Below are 12,743 nucleotides of genomic sequence, written 5' to 3'. Positions count from 1 at the left end.
AAGACTTCAGTTGGTCATTTAATATGGATGCTAGAGGAAACAGCTCTGCGCTGGCTCTATTGAGTGTCTGGTTATTGTTAGAGAACAGTCTCCCTCCCAGGAACACTGTTTCTCCAGGGAACAGTGTAGCCTGCTGTTGGTAAGAGGAGAATGCTCGCTCAACCTACCATGTGGATGGGGAATAGTTGGCTCTGCAAGCAGCTGAGGATTAATAAGAGCATATTGATCAGATTGCATTGTTCTCCTCAGAAATGTAATATGATGGAACCTATAAAAAGTTCTGACGAATAAAACCTACCTACAATAGCTTTATTCAACGGCAAAGATAATGAAGTGTGATTTTTCTATTGTTCCTTGTGAATGCAAGTGGGACAAAACCTCAGCCAAAGATCATTAATTCCTATCTATTTAGGGAGCTGACAGCTGTTCGTGTCGCCCTGTATTTCTCAGTGGAGGCGTCGTGTTTAGTTGAACAGGAAGTAACTGTGCTGAACAGGCGGCCTCTCGTGAGCCTGTCACCATTTTCAGAGAAAATCTGACATTTAGCTATTTCTCTGTGAGAGTTACTGCTTCAAGCCATGTGGCACAGTTTTTTTTGGTTTTTATTAAACAATTATTTTATTATTAACTATCAGTGTGTGTCTTACCGGAGACGTTTATGGGGCTTACTGCTTGACTTATGTTATCAACCCTGTCTCTGTCTGTGTAGGTTTTAGGTGTATGTCAGGATGGCTCAGTGGAACCAGTTACAGCAGCTGGAGACCAGGTATCTGGAGCAGCTCTACCACTTGTACAGTGACAGCTTCCCCATGGAGCTGCGGCAGTTCCTTGCCCCCTGGATTGAAAGTCAAGACTGGTGAGAAATAATGTCTGATCTCTTTTATGAAAACGCATTTTGTTCCTCCTGTTTGTGCCATTACATCCCTTTTATCCTCCACTCCCTCCACTCTGGCATTTGGCCACTCACCATGACTTGCTGATATTTTGTCACATGGACAGCTGTTGTATTTTACCAATCACTGCAACCTGCTTCCTTATCATACCTTTTTCTTCCCTTATGACACTTCTACAGGGATCTCAGGCCTACTATGTTTCACACTGCACCTGAACAATTCTGTTTAGAGTAACACGTTTTTCTCTCTTTTGAGAGCCAAATTAAAATAGCAGTTATACTTTTATACTTTCAGTCATATTTTTCTGTGGGATTGTTTAATGGCATATCTTAAAACCTGCTCTAAAGGTTTCGATTACAATTTTCGGAGGGTTAGGCCAAAGGCCAAGGAACAAGTGATTAGTTTTAGTGCAGATAGCCACACCATCTGGCATCCAGCATTTAGGCATTGTCCACAGAACGTGGCAACCATCAACCGATCAGCATGATTTTTTATTAATGTATTTTGATGTAGACCCAGATTCAGGTGCAGAATGGTCATAAGGAAGAAAAATTAAGATTTCCTTCATGTTGGATACAGGATGTTTTGATGAAATCCAAAAACCAGTTGTGAAGGCGGCATGAACAGTGGATATAGGGATGAGTTTGAATAACTTGAAACTGAAATAATTATATCCTGATAATCTTCTGCTTTATAAGGGCTTACGCTGCCAACAAGGAGTCACACGCCACACTGGTGTTTCACAACCTCTTGGGAGAAATAGACCAGCAGTACAGCCGTTTCCTGCAGGAGAATAATGTGCTCTACCAGCATAACCTGCGCAGGATTAAACAGCATCTGCAGAGCAAATACTTGGAGAAGCCAATGGATATTGCCCGCATTGTTGCCCGCTGCCTGTGGGAGGAGCAGCGGCTGCTGCAGACTGCCACCTCTGCTACACAGGTAGAGAAGATCTACACTAACCAAGCTGTAGCATTCATATTACATTAAAGAGCTCACTTCATGAATTTTTGGTGGTACAATAGTGAGGGGTCAATCAGTAAGAGATGCGTCTCTACAGGCACAGCTGCTTCAGAAATGCCATGGCAAAGCGCATCAAGCAACAGATAACTAGTTAGCTATCATATACTATCGTATCAGCATGGTAAACAGCATTATACTCACCAGTGAGAATCACTTGGTTGCTCACATAACTCTCTGCCTGCGTTGGTTGTTAAGTATTTGAATAATGAGATGAACCTGAATTGTATAGTTCATTCTAATTAAATCATGTTACTCACCCACATCTACTGGCTTCACAACAGGCTGTAATGTAAAGCCCGCCTCATACTTGATTTGATTGGCTGCCTGGACCAAGTGTGACATTAACAAGCGACTCTGTACCCTCTGCTGACAAGTTGACAACATTTTATGCACATCTAAAAAAAAAAAAACACTAGAAAATCGTGACACCTAATGCAAGAGAGAAGCAAACGCAAGGCGTGCAGCAACCTTTTTTCTTTTAAACCAAATCACACAGACATTTTAACCAGAAAGCAAGTAATTAGTGAGTCCAGGCAATGGTTCTACATAGTTTGTTTTGTTCTTTTGAAGGATGGACAGGCAGCTCATCCCACTGGGACAGTAGTGACAGAGAAGCAGCAGATCCTGGAGCACAACCTTCAAGACATCAGGAAGCGTGTGCAGGTTAGTTTCATTAAGAGAATCACTGATGAAGTATTTGAATATGCAGTACAAAGAACCCTGAACAGCACCAAACTTTGACAGCAGTTGTCTTGTCACAACTATATAATTCACAATATGTTTTTCTTTAGGATATGGAGCAGAAGATGAAAATGCTGGAGAACTTGCAGGATGACTTTGACTTCAATTACAAGACATTGAAAAGCCAAGGAGGTATATTCTAATGAATAATTTCTCAACTTCAGCAGTGGCATTGATTTGTTGGAAGCATTTTAACTCAGTCTACGATGAACATTTATTGTTTGATATAGATCAAATGAATCAGATGTGTTTTCTGACCCATCACATGTCCACCCCCTGTTCAGAGTTGTCCCAGGACCTAAATGGGAACACCCAAGCAGCTGCTACCAGACAGAAGATGGCTCAGCTGGAGCAGATGCTGAGCGCCCTGGACCAGCTCAGGAGGGTGGGTGTCTACTATTACTGTGTTGTGAGTTAAGCCAGAATGTGTGAGAAAGAAATGTGACAGTTAAGATTGTCTCGAGTGCCTGAAGTGAAACCAAGAAGGTACTTGTTAATAATATGTGAAAAAAGCATCATTATTAAGAGTAGTCTGCACACCTGTACATTTGAGATGTGCAAAAGTCTTTTGAGTGTCAAATATAAATTGGCTTTATTTAGTTACAACCGAATAGATCATCACCTCTAGTTTCATGGAGCTGTGCTACAGGGCCTCACCCAGCTTGGGGTTGTTGATTCGCACAAACAGCAAAAGACACTCCACCATTGTAGTTGTCTGCCAGTACCGCTGTGAAACCAGATGCTGTCCTCCATACTGCTTTTTTACATGCTGGGCTGTCAGTTTTGACTTTATGTGAAATTTTCTGGATTGATTAACGGCACAAAACTAGAGGAGGAATCTTTGTTTTTTGTTTTTTTTAAAAAAGAGTTGCATTGTCTTTGCAAAAGGAGAAAAGGAGAAGTGTGTTGTTTGAGAAAAAATGATGTACGTTAATAATAGCTGTACCAATTAATTTGACAATTATTAATAGATAGTAGAACAGTGTAGGACGTGTAACACCTTTTTAAAGTTACAGATTGTTCTGAATACTTGGGTCTTCCACCTGAATGTTAGCACAGCCATCGTTTGAATCCCGAACACGAGCTTTAGCCCTCAGAAAGGTGATCATTGACTATGTTTAACGCATGCTGTCCTTGTTATCTTTTAGCAAATTGTGACAGAGATGGGAGGCTTGCTGACCGCCATGGATTACGTCCAGAAGAACCTGACAGATGAAGAACTTGCAGATTGGAAGAGAAGACAGCAAATTGCCTGTATTGGAGGTCCACCTAACATCTGCCTGGATCGCCTCGAAACATGGTAACAAGGAATGCAAAAGTCAAGCAATATCTTAAATCAGTTGTCTACCACATTAATGACCAATGATTGATTAATATTAAATAACAAAAAGTGTTTTTTTTGTTGATACACTGGTGGTTTTTGTAGGTGCATCAGTTATTAGATTCATGCTCCCATTCTGCTTTAACCACATGAGAAAATCTTTTCCTTTCCTGCTGCATAGGTCTTTCTTTTTCCTGCATAAATAATTTTTCTTTTAATGTTTATTTTGATGAAAGCAGGCCTATAGGATAGGATATAATGAAACATAATCAAATGAAAAATATCTTGTGACCACCAATGGTCAAGATGCGGCTACAACCTGTAGCGCCGTAATGTTTCTTAATCCCTAAATCATCAAGAATCATGAGAAGAAGCATGATTATGATCACTGTATAAAGCGAGTATTCATAAGTTGACTCACTGGCTGACTTTGGTGTCGACATTGCTCTACTTATCATTTATCTATGCAAACATCAAGCTGTAACATGCTGACAACCAGGGAAATGATTCATCAAGCAGTTTAACCTCAACTTTTGCAACCAGGATAACATCATTGGCTGAGTCCCAGCTCCAGATTCGTCAGCAGATCAAGAAGCTGGAGGAGCTTCAGCAGAAGGTGTCCTACAAAGGAGACCCCATCATCCAGCACCGGCCTGCCCTGGAGGAGAAGATCGTGGACTTGTTCAGAAACCTAATGAAGAGGTACTGCATGTGACAGATCTTCACTGTGCAACTGAGCTCCTTTGTACCAAAGGTCTCATTTAGTTGTTTCGCTTCGATTGAAGCTCTGTTCAGATTATCTTCTTCCCCTTTTGTACAAAGGAGTTCAGTTGATCAATACCACAAATTTGCTTAAATGTGGTTGCCAATGATGTGCAGAATCTTAAATCTTCTTTGCTTTAAATGTTATAGCTTCTTATGTTCTTAAATGTTTCTGAATCCTCAAACTTTATCGTTATTTACAGTTTTTTTTTGTGAAAATATTAGAGATTCTCATGACTTTTGGACCCCACTGTGTGTTTGTAGTGTGTGTGTGATGACACCTGAGCCATCCCTGTTCTCTAATGGAAGACCGTGAGATGCGCTTAATAGCTGCAAACCATTAGTAACAAGACCTTTGATCTAATATTCTCTTCACCAGATGTTGATTGATTTACTAGAATTTCCTCTGAAACTCGATACACTCTTGTCTTCCAGTGCTTTTGTGGTTGAAAGACAGCCTTGTATGCCCATGCATCCAGACAGGCCTCTGGTCATAAAAACTGGAGTGCAGTTCACAAATAAAGTCAGGTAAGACGCTGGCTGTAACGCTGTATCAGAAACAACATATGCAGTTTTTTCATTCAACATTGTATGTCCCATATGAGAGAGAGAGACATCTTTTTATATGAACTTTGTGGACAACGTTTCGTTTTTCTTTGTGTTGCAGGTTACTGGTGAAGTTTCCTGAACTCAATTACCAGTTGAAAATAAAAGTTTGCATTGACAAGTGAGTTCTTGTTAATCTGAGCTTTAACATTTCTATGAAGTTTTGATCAGTAAGACACTGATTTGATTGAAGACATTAGCAGAGGTTACTACTTTACTGATTATTACTGTGTGTTTTTCAGGGAATCTGGAGATGTGGCTGCAATTCGAGGGTAAGACTTTAAGAACAGGAGAGTTCTCTAAAACAACGTACAATAAACTCAGTCTCACTTTCTGCTGCTCCTTTATTTATTTTAGGTCACGAAAGTTTAACATCCTCGGCACCAACACAAAAGTTATGAACATGGAGGAATCCAACAATGGCAGCCTGTCAGCAGAGTTTAAACACTTGGTGAGTTATAGAGGTAAAACTCTTACTGGTTGATGAAGTTCTCTGATAAAAGCCTTCAGTTCAGCACTTAACTTCCTGTTTGTTGCAGACCCTAAGAGAACAGAGATGTGGAAATGGTGGCCGGACCAACAGTGATGTGAGTACTGTTTCCAACACTTTGTGGGATAGTGCAATTTAATGCTCAAATTATAATTAAGATGCCTATATTCTGTGTGTAGGGATGATAAGTTCTGGTTTAACCTCCTTTGATACACATGGACAGTCCGTGCAGTTTATTTTTTGAATGATCTGCCTCCTCTAGGCCTCTTTGATTGTCACGGAGGAGCTCCATCTCATCACTTTTGAGACGGAAGTCTATCACCAAGGCCTGAAGATTGATCTGGAGGTCAGTATCGTGCATCTGTGTCACATGGTTGTTCGACACCCGATTACAGAGCGTGTCACCGGGCAAATGAATCATCTCCGACACCACAGCCGTGAAATGATAAAGACTAACATCCTCTATCTACACACTTACAGCCCACACCCAAGTTAAGGCAGCGCAACTGACACTGAATATTTCTGCTGAAGCAAAGTTTTAGTTTCATTGTAAAACAAAAGTCTCCCTCATCTATCTCGGATAATATTTGTTTGCATTATTAGTAGAGCTGCAACGATCAATTGATTAACCGATTAGTTGTCATGTCTTAATCTATAACTGTTTTAATAATCAACGGATGGTTTTGAGTCATTTTCCCAAGAAATAATCGCCTGACGTCAACTTTTCAAATGTCATAATTTTCTCTTTCAAAATAAGTCATTTGACGACACAAAACATTGGTCAACAATGATCAGCATTTTCTGAAATTTAGCGACTAAGCAACTAATCAATCAGTTAAATGATAATGAAAACAATTGTTAGTTTCAGCCCTGATTATTAGTCAGAAGATGCTGCTACTGCTTATTACTTGACATTTCCTAGTTCAGTGGTACCTTCAGCCGCACTATAGATTCATCCTCTGTGGCCTTCACACAACACATTTAATAGATTTAATAGATTTCCATTTGAATTTCATGTTTTTCATTATTGTACCATTTTTTCACACTCTCAGATCAAACCCTCATCACTGGGTTTGTATGAGTTGCTGGACAAAGGACAACCCTTTTTACACTAGAACATCCCAGAGGTGTGGACTCGAGTCACATGACTTGGACTCGAGTCAGACTCGAGTCATGAATTTGATGACTTTAGACTCGACTTGACAAAATGTAAAGAGACCTGCAACTCGACTTGGACTTTAACATCAGTAACTCGTGACTTCACTTGGACTTGACCCTTTTGACTTGAAAAGACTTGCTACTTTCCCCAAACCCAAAGATAAAAAAGGTTTGAATAAATACAGATGTTGTAGCATACATGATCTGTGTAAATATTATTTCTCTGTTGTTAAAAGGACTCGAAAGGACTTGAAACTCAAATGGTAGGACTTGGGTCTTGACTTGAGACTTGTCAGTCTTGACTTGGGACTCGAGGGCAAAGACTTGAGACTTACTTGTGACTTGCAAAACAATGACTTGGTCCCACCTCTGGAACATCCTGCACTAACATCAGCAGCATGCCCTCTAGGTGTCAGAGCAGTAATGATGATTAGACCTCTTTCGGAGACGGAGACATTTTCACATGATTGTACAAGAGTAAATGTCAGCAAGGAATAAAAAAGAGAAGATACTGACACACATTTTTCTTCCTCTTGTGCAGACTCATTCCCTGCCCGTGGTAGTGATTTCAAACATCTGCCAGATGCCCAATGCCTGGGCTTCCATCCTGTGGTACAACATGCTCACCAACCACCCAAAGGTAAGACAGCACCCTCTGGTGGAAAGGGGCTGAAAGCTTCCGGGGTGAGAGTGTTTACACAGTTTACAGTCGTGCATGTGTTTGTGGTGAATCAAATCATGTTTTTAATCTATCTGGGCCTATCTGTGTCTGTACAGAATGTGAACTTCTTCACCAAGCCTCCCGTGGGGACATGGGACCAGGTAGCTGAGGTTCTGAGCTGGCAGTTTTCCTCCACCACCAAGAGAGGCCTGACCATCGAGCAGCTCACCACACTGGCTGAGAAATTACTAGGTGAGCTGTCATGTCGAACGTCTCCAAAAACTATGTGGTAAATGTTGAACATATACTCATCTGTGATATTATTCTTCTTCATCCAGGGCCTTGTGTCAACTACTCCGGCTGTCAGATTACTTGGGCCAAGTTTTGTAAGGTACTTCACCTACCAGCCACATATGGCCATATGGTTCACTCCGTCATCTTGCCATTGTATTGTGAGTTATTTTTCTCCTTCCTCTTCGCAGGAAAACATGGCTGGTAAAGGTTTCTCCTTCTGGGTGTGGCTGGACAACATCATTGACCTGGTGAAGAAATATATCCTGGCACTGTGGAATGAAGGGTGAGAGGTCGTCCTTTGTTTACAGGTCCCCGAGCAGTCGCTGGAAGTACCTGTTAGCTGGGTTACATATCACAGAAATTGTTCTGACACGCAATAGTCAACAGTTTTAAAATAGACTTCAAAATAGACCTAGCCATATGACTTCCTGTTGTTTTTGCACAGGTATATCATGGGATTTATCAGTAAGGAGAGGGAGAGGGCCATTCTTAGTCCAAAACCTCCGGGCACCTTCCTGCTGCGCTTCAGTGAGAGCAGCAAGGAGGGGGGCATTACATTTACATGGGTAGAGAAAGACATCAGTGGTGAGTGGGGGTTTTGACTTTTTGTTACACATTTCCAGGATTTATTGTATTTTCTGTTGTGACACTTGATTGTTCTTGAATGTTTGTAGGAAAAACCCAGATCCAGTCGGTGGAGCCCTACACCAAGCAGCAGCTCAACAGCATGTCTTTCGCCGACATCATCATGGGCTACAAGATTATGGATGCCACCAACATCCTGGTTTCACCTCTGGTCTACCTCTACCCTGAAATCCCCAAAGAGGAAGCTTTTGGGAAGTACTGCAGGCCAGAAGCAGCTCCTGAACCAGAGATGGGAGACTCTACGAGCAGTACGTCGCAGCCTTCTTCTACACACTGTCAATGCAGTTTAACAGGAACAACACCTATTGTTACGTGTGCGTGTTATTTTATTCATTTAACATTTTGTTTTCTCAACAGCTACTCAGCCATATCTGAAGACAAAGTTCATCTGCGTTACCCCGTAAGTATCTGTCACTCCTCCCTCATCTTTAGTCTTTATTATCTACGGGCAGATCTCATGCCACCCTGTCACCTCCCCTTATTCTGGCCCTTATCACTAGCTGTTGGTGTCTGTTTTTATACATATGAGATGTATCTCAGAATAATCCTGCTGATGTCTGCATTTCCTTTTCTTAAACGTTTGGGTGGCAAGTGTTGCCAAATCTTCAAAGAAAAGAGAACAAGCTGTTTTTACTCTGAGTGTGAGTCATTCCTGTTAGTGGAGGGACCATCACCCTGTTCAAGTGTTGGGAACCAAGATATGTGCAGATCATGTGTAGATTCACTTCAGACAGATTGTAGTTCACATCTTGCATCAGGCGGTGTCTTCCCCTGGCGTTTCTGATGGGAATTCATTTCAATGCTCATTATGAAATAAACCATGTGAAACACTTTGTGTTAAGGTTTGCATTCAAAATCAAAACAGTAAAGACCATCGTCCATTCTGAGCTCTGAGCAAGCAAACTAACCCACTCAAGATGATATCTCTGGTCATTTTTAAACCTGAGCCCCTTACATATTTTGGCCAGTAGATCACCTCCATCAGAAGCTGAGAATGGGCAGCGAATGAGCGACAATGGTTGTAATGTAATCCTTTGGGGAAGATCACAGTAGGTCCACTAAAAGTGCTTGTTTGATCCACTGACAGGCTCAGAGTGTTATTCTAAGTGTGTGACAGCATTATGGAAAGGATCCCTACAGAGAGAGACCTGGAAGATCATTATTGTTTAACCACAAACAGCCGTTACATTACTTAGTTTAAAGCTGCCAGACTCCCTTAACAAAAACACTAATTTTACATGAGAGTTGTTGGTATACCGCTGTCTAAATAAGTTAGTTTGTTTGTGTTATTTTGTGACTTTGGTGTCTTAATGGCTTAGTTGGATCCAGTACAGTACTCTTGTGACACATATTAACACAGACAAACTAACCAATTGAGACCGCAGTAGATCAGTCACTCCTGTGTTATGCAAGGTAAAAATTATGATTTTGTCAATGGAATCTGGTGGCCTTGAATAGAACGCTATAACGGCTGTTTGTGGTTAAACCAAAAGGATCTTCCAGGTCTCTCTCTGTAGGGATCCTTTCCATGATGCTGTCACACACTTAGAATAACACTCTGAGCCTGTCAGTGGATCAAACAAGCTCTTTTAGTGGACCTACTGTTTGTTGCCCCTCCTCGACAATCCACTGGACCAATTTCAAAAGTTCTAGTCATTTAAAAGCCAAAATATGTAAAAATTGCCCCCAGGATTAAAAATACCAGTGTTATCATTTAAAACACTGTACTTGTAGTGGAGATAAACCATAAAATAAAAGAGAATGGGAGAGGAGCTGAAGGTGAGTGTGATAGTGAGGCAGACTGAGCCCACAGTGTGACAGGCCAGTCGGCCATTTGTGCTTTGGTTGCTAGTGGGTTTGATGGCTTTGTGAGGTGTGCTCAGTGAGATCCCGACCTGTCTCCGTAGGTGTCCCTCCGTGTTCATGGACTTGCCGGACAGTGAGCTGCTTGGGAACGGATTCCCAGGGTAGGCGCTCGGCGGGGGGGGGGGGGGGGAGGTGGCATGTAGGGCTGTGTGTGCATTTTGTCATCTTGTTTGTATGTTTGATGGGTGGGTTGCAGGGTCATCAGTGCAGTATCCCCACCTACACGATTCCTGTTTGTGTGTCCACCTCACTGCCTGTTCAGTACTAATACAAGAGCACCTCCCTGACAATCATCATGTTTTCACTCAGGAGAGGTCACACTCTGCCTCCTCAAACAAATCCATTTGTATGGATTAAACAGTCCAAAGTATTGTTGCTATGATTGTTTGAGCCAAATTGAAAAGAGATTTCAAATAACAGTCGTGTTATTGATGAAAATAATTCCAAATCACTGCGTAATTCTGCAAGAAAACAGACAAGATTTCAACAAAGAACCAAAAGAAAAGGAAATGGCCTGTTCGATCCACACTAACTAACAGCTGTTGTGATATTTATCATAGAGAAGGTGTCATTGACGTCAATTCAATGTAAAACACATTAACAAAAAACAGAGCATTTTTTTGTTAATGTGCTTTCCACTGTCGAAATAAATGCAGGAAACGTCATGCAACAGCCTCAACTCCTGCCCAGTCCTTTCCAGTGTAATTAATTCATCAGTGTTTTACCACAGATCCATCTACACTCTTTTAATGGGGTGACTTTTTCACTCGCTATCAACTCATGTGCATCAGCATCACAGCCCTTTTTACTAACGACGAAGTCTGACACACACAGCAATCCATGTTTAAGTGTGTTAGTGTGTGTTCATCAGTAGACACTTCATTTGTAATGTACAAGTATGCCGTCTTTTTTGTTTGCTTTGTTCACAGGACAAACTCTGGAAACACCAGCGACCTGTTCCCCATGTCACCTCGCACCCTCGACTCCCTGATGCACAACGAAGCTGAAGCTAACCCGGGACATTTGGGTCAGTTATACAAACACACGCGACAAATAAAGACATGTAGATACACGTAGAAGAAGACGCATGTACAGTCATATTAAAAGGTCTTCTTTGTATTTCCTCCTCAGATTCACTCACGTTGGACATGGACGTGGCATCGCCGATATGAAGAGATTCTTCTTCAGTCTTTTTTCTTTGTTGGGATGTGATTTTATGTTGTGATAGAGGATTTGATGATTCTTTCCCCCTCTGCACTCACAGCCTGGCTGTACAGTTTCTTGTTCATGTGTAAAAATGACTCACTTTCACACCATAGCGAATCAAATGACTTTGACGGGTGTTCATTTATAAAAATCGTTGCCATTTATTTAGACTTTGACTGTCCACCTGCAGCTCTGTGTGTGAAACCTGACTTGTATTTTAAGCAGCATCTTGCTCTCATTCAGCACTTCTTCCTTTCTTCGTAGATATCTCAGTTATCATGAATTATATTGTATTTTTGCGTTATTGACTTCTTAAAATGGCTATGAACGTGTTCTTCTCACTGACTGGGGAAATATGACAAGAATAATTGTTGTATAAGCTATGCCATTTTAAGAATTCTGCTTTGACTTGTTTTTATGCATTTAACGGTCTTTTTCACTATGTTTCGACGTGCTATTAACCCCTGCCAAATGTAATATCACAAGTGTTCCACAACAGCTTGGTTTTCATTTTAAATGGTTTCATTATGGTTTTTGAACACCTCATTTATTTCTGAGATCCATTTGAAGCATTAAAAACTATAGTGAGAGCTTTTTTCCCCCTTATAGTGTTGTGAGAAACGAAAAAACACGTAACCTGTAAAAGTGGTGCTTTGAAAACAGATTTTTGTCACTGCCACTCAAATGCTGTAATTTGTGATCATGTGAATTGCACTTGGGTTTTTGAAATTAGCGGTTTGAATATTTTTGTTGTGCCTGCGTTCACCTGATGTGATCAGATGTGTAATATAAATCATTTTATGAAAAATGTATTTTAGGACTAACTCACAAAATAACCATGGATGTTGGAAAGATATTTCACTCTAACAGAGTGTACACAGTAAGATGTGTAGCGGTTTACTTTTAACCTTTCATACAGTTGAGTCAGTTAGCAAGAAGGTTTCTGTAAAATATGCTGTAACTATTCATTTGACAGAAGGCAATAAAAACTAGTTAGCACTAAAAGTAGTGTTTGTTTCATTGGTGTGACTGCTTGAACTTAATTACACAAACATGTTAAATGTGCTCAAGAATCAC

At 40.9% G+C, this 12,743-nt stretch overlaps 1 protein-coding gene across 2 annotated transcripts; it reads left to right on the top strand.

Moving 5' to 3' along the window:
• Positions 1–720: 720 nt before the first annotated feature.
• stat3 (signal transducer and activator of transcription 3 (acute-phase response factor)) lies at positions 721–12,671 on the top strand. Of its 2 annotated transcripts, XM_070847330.1 has the most exons (23): positions 721–856; positions 1,592–1,835; positions 2,487–2,579; positions 2,708–2,789; positions 2,942–3,042; positions 3,806–3,957; positions 4,522–4,680; positions 5,176–5,268; positions 5,408–5,467; positions 5,589–5,618; positions 5,704–5,797; positions 5,886–5,933; positions 6,099–6,182; positions 7,536–7,634; positions 7,772–7,907; positions 7,994–8,046; positions 8,138–8,232; positions 8,395–8,534; positions 8,624–8,842; positions 8,952–8,994; positions 10,502–10,561; positions 11,390–11,487; positions 11,592–12,671. In XM_070847330.1, exons 1-23 carry the CDS (start codon positions 729–731, stop codon positions 11,630–11,632), a joined length of 2,352 nt encoding a protein of 783 aa, XP_070703431.1. In that variant the 5' UTR covers positions 721–728; the 3' UTR covers positions 11,633–12,671. The 2 variants fall into 2 exon arrangements, with proteins under 2 accessions (XP_070703431.1, XP_070703432.1); XM_070847331.1 differs by lacking the exon at positions 10,502–10,561.
• The last annotated feature ends 72 nt before the right edge of the window (positions 12,672–12,743 follow it).

Source organism: Pempheris klunzingeri, chromosome 17 (assembly GCF_042242105.1).
Source record: "Pempheris klunzingeri isolate RE-2024b chromosome 17, fPemKlu1.hap1, whole genome shotgun sequence".
Classification (NCBI taxonomy): Eukaryota; Metazoa; Chordata; class Actinopteri; order Acropomatiformes; family Pempheridae; genus Pempheris; species Pempheris klunzingeri.
This window is presented reverse-complemented; position numbering and strand designations above follow the sequence as displayed.

Bases quoted from the DNA above. Each gene is read 5' to 3' on its own strand.
- stat3 (XM_070847330.1), top strand. From the start codon at position 729: ATGGCTCAGTGGAACCAGTTACAGCAGCTGGAGACCAGGTATCTGGAG. The intron at 2,790-2,941 runs GTATATTCTAAT...CCCCCTGTTCAG, and splicing joins GACATTGAAAAGCCAAGGAG to AGTTGTCCCAGGACCTAAAT. The intron at 5,798-5,885 runs GTGAGTTATAGA...TGTTTGTTGCAG, and splicing joins CAGCAGAGTTTAAACACTTG to ACCCTAAGAGAACAGAGATG.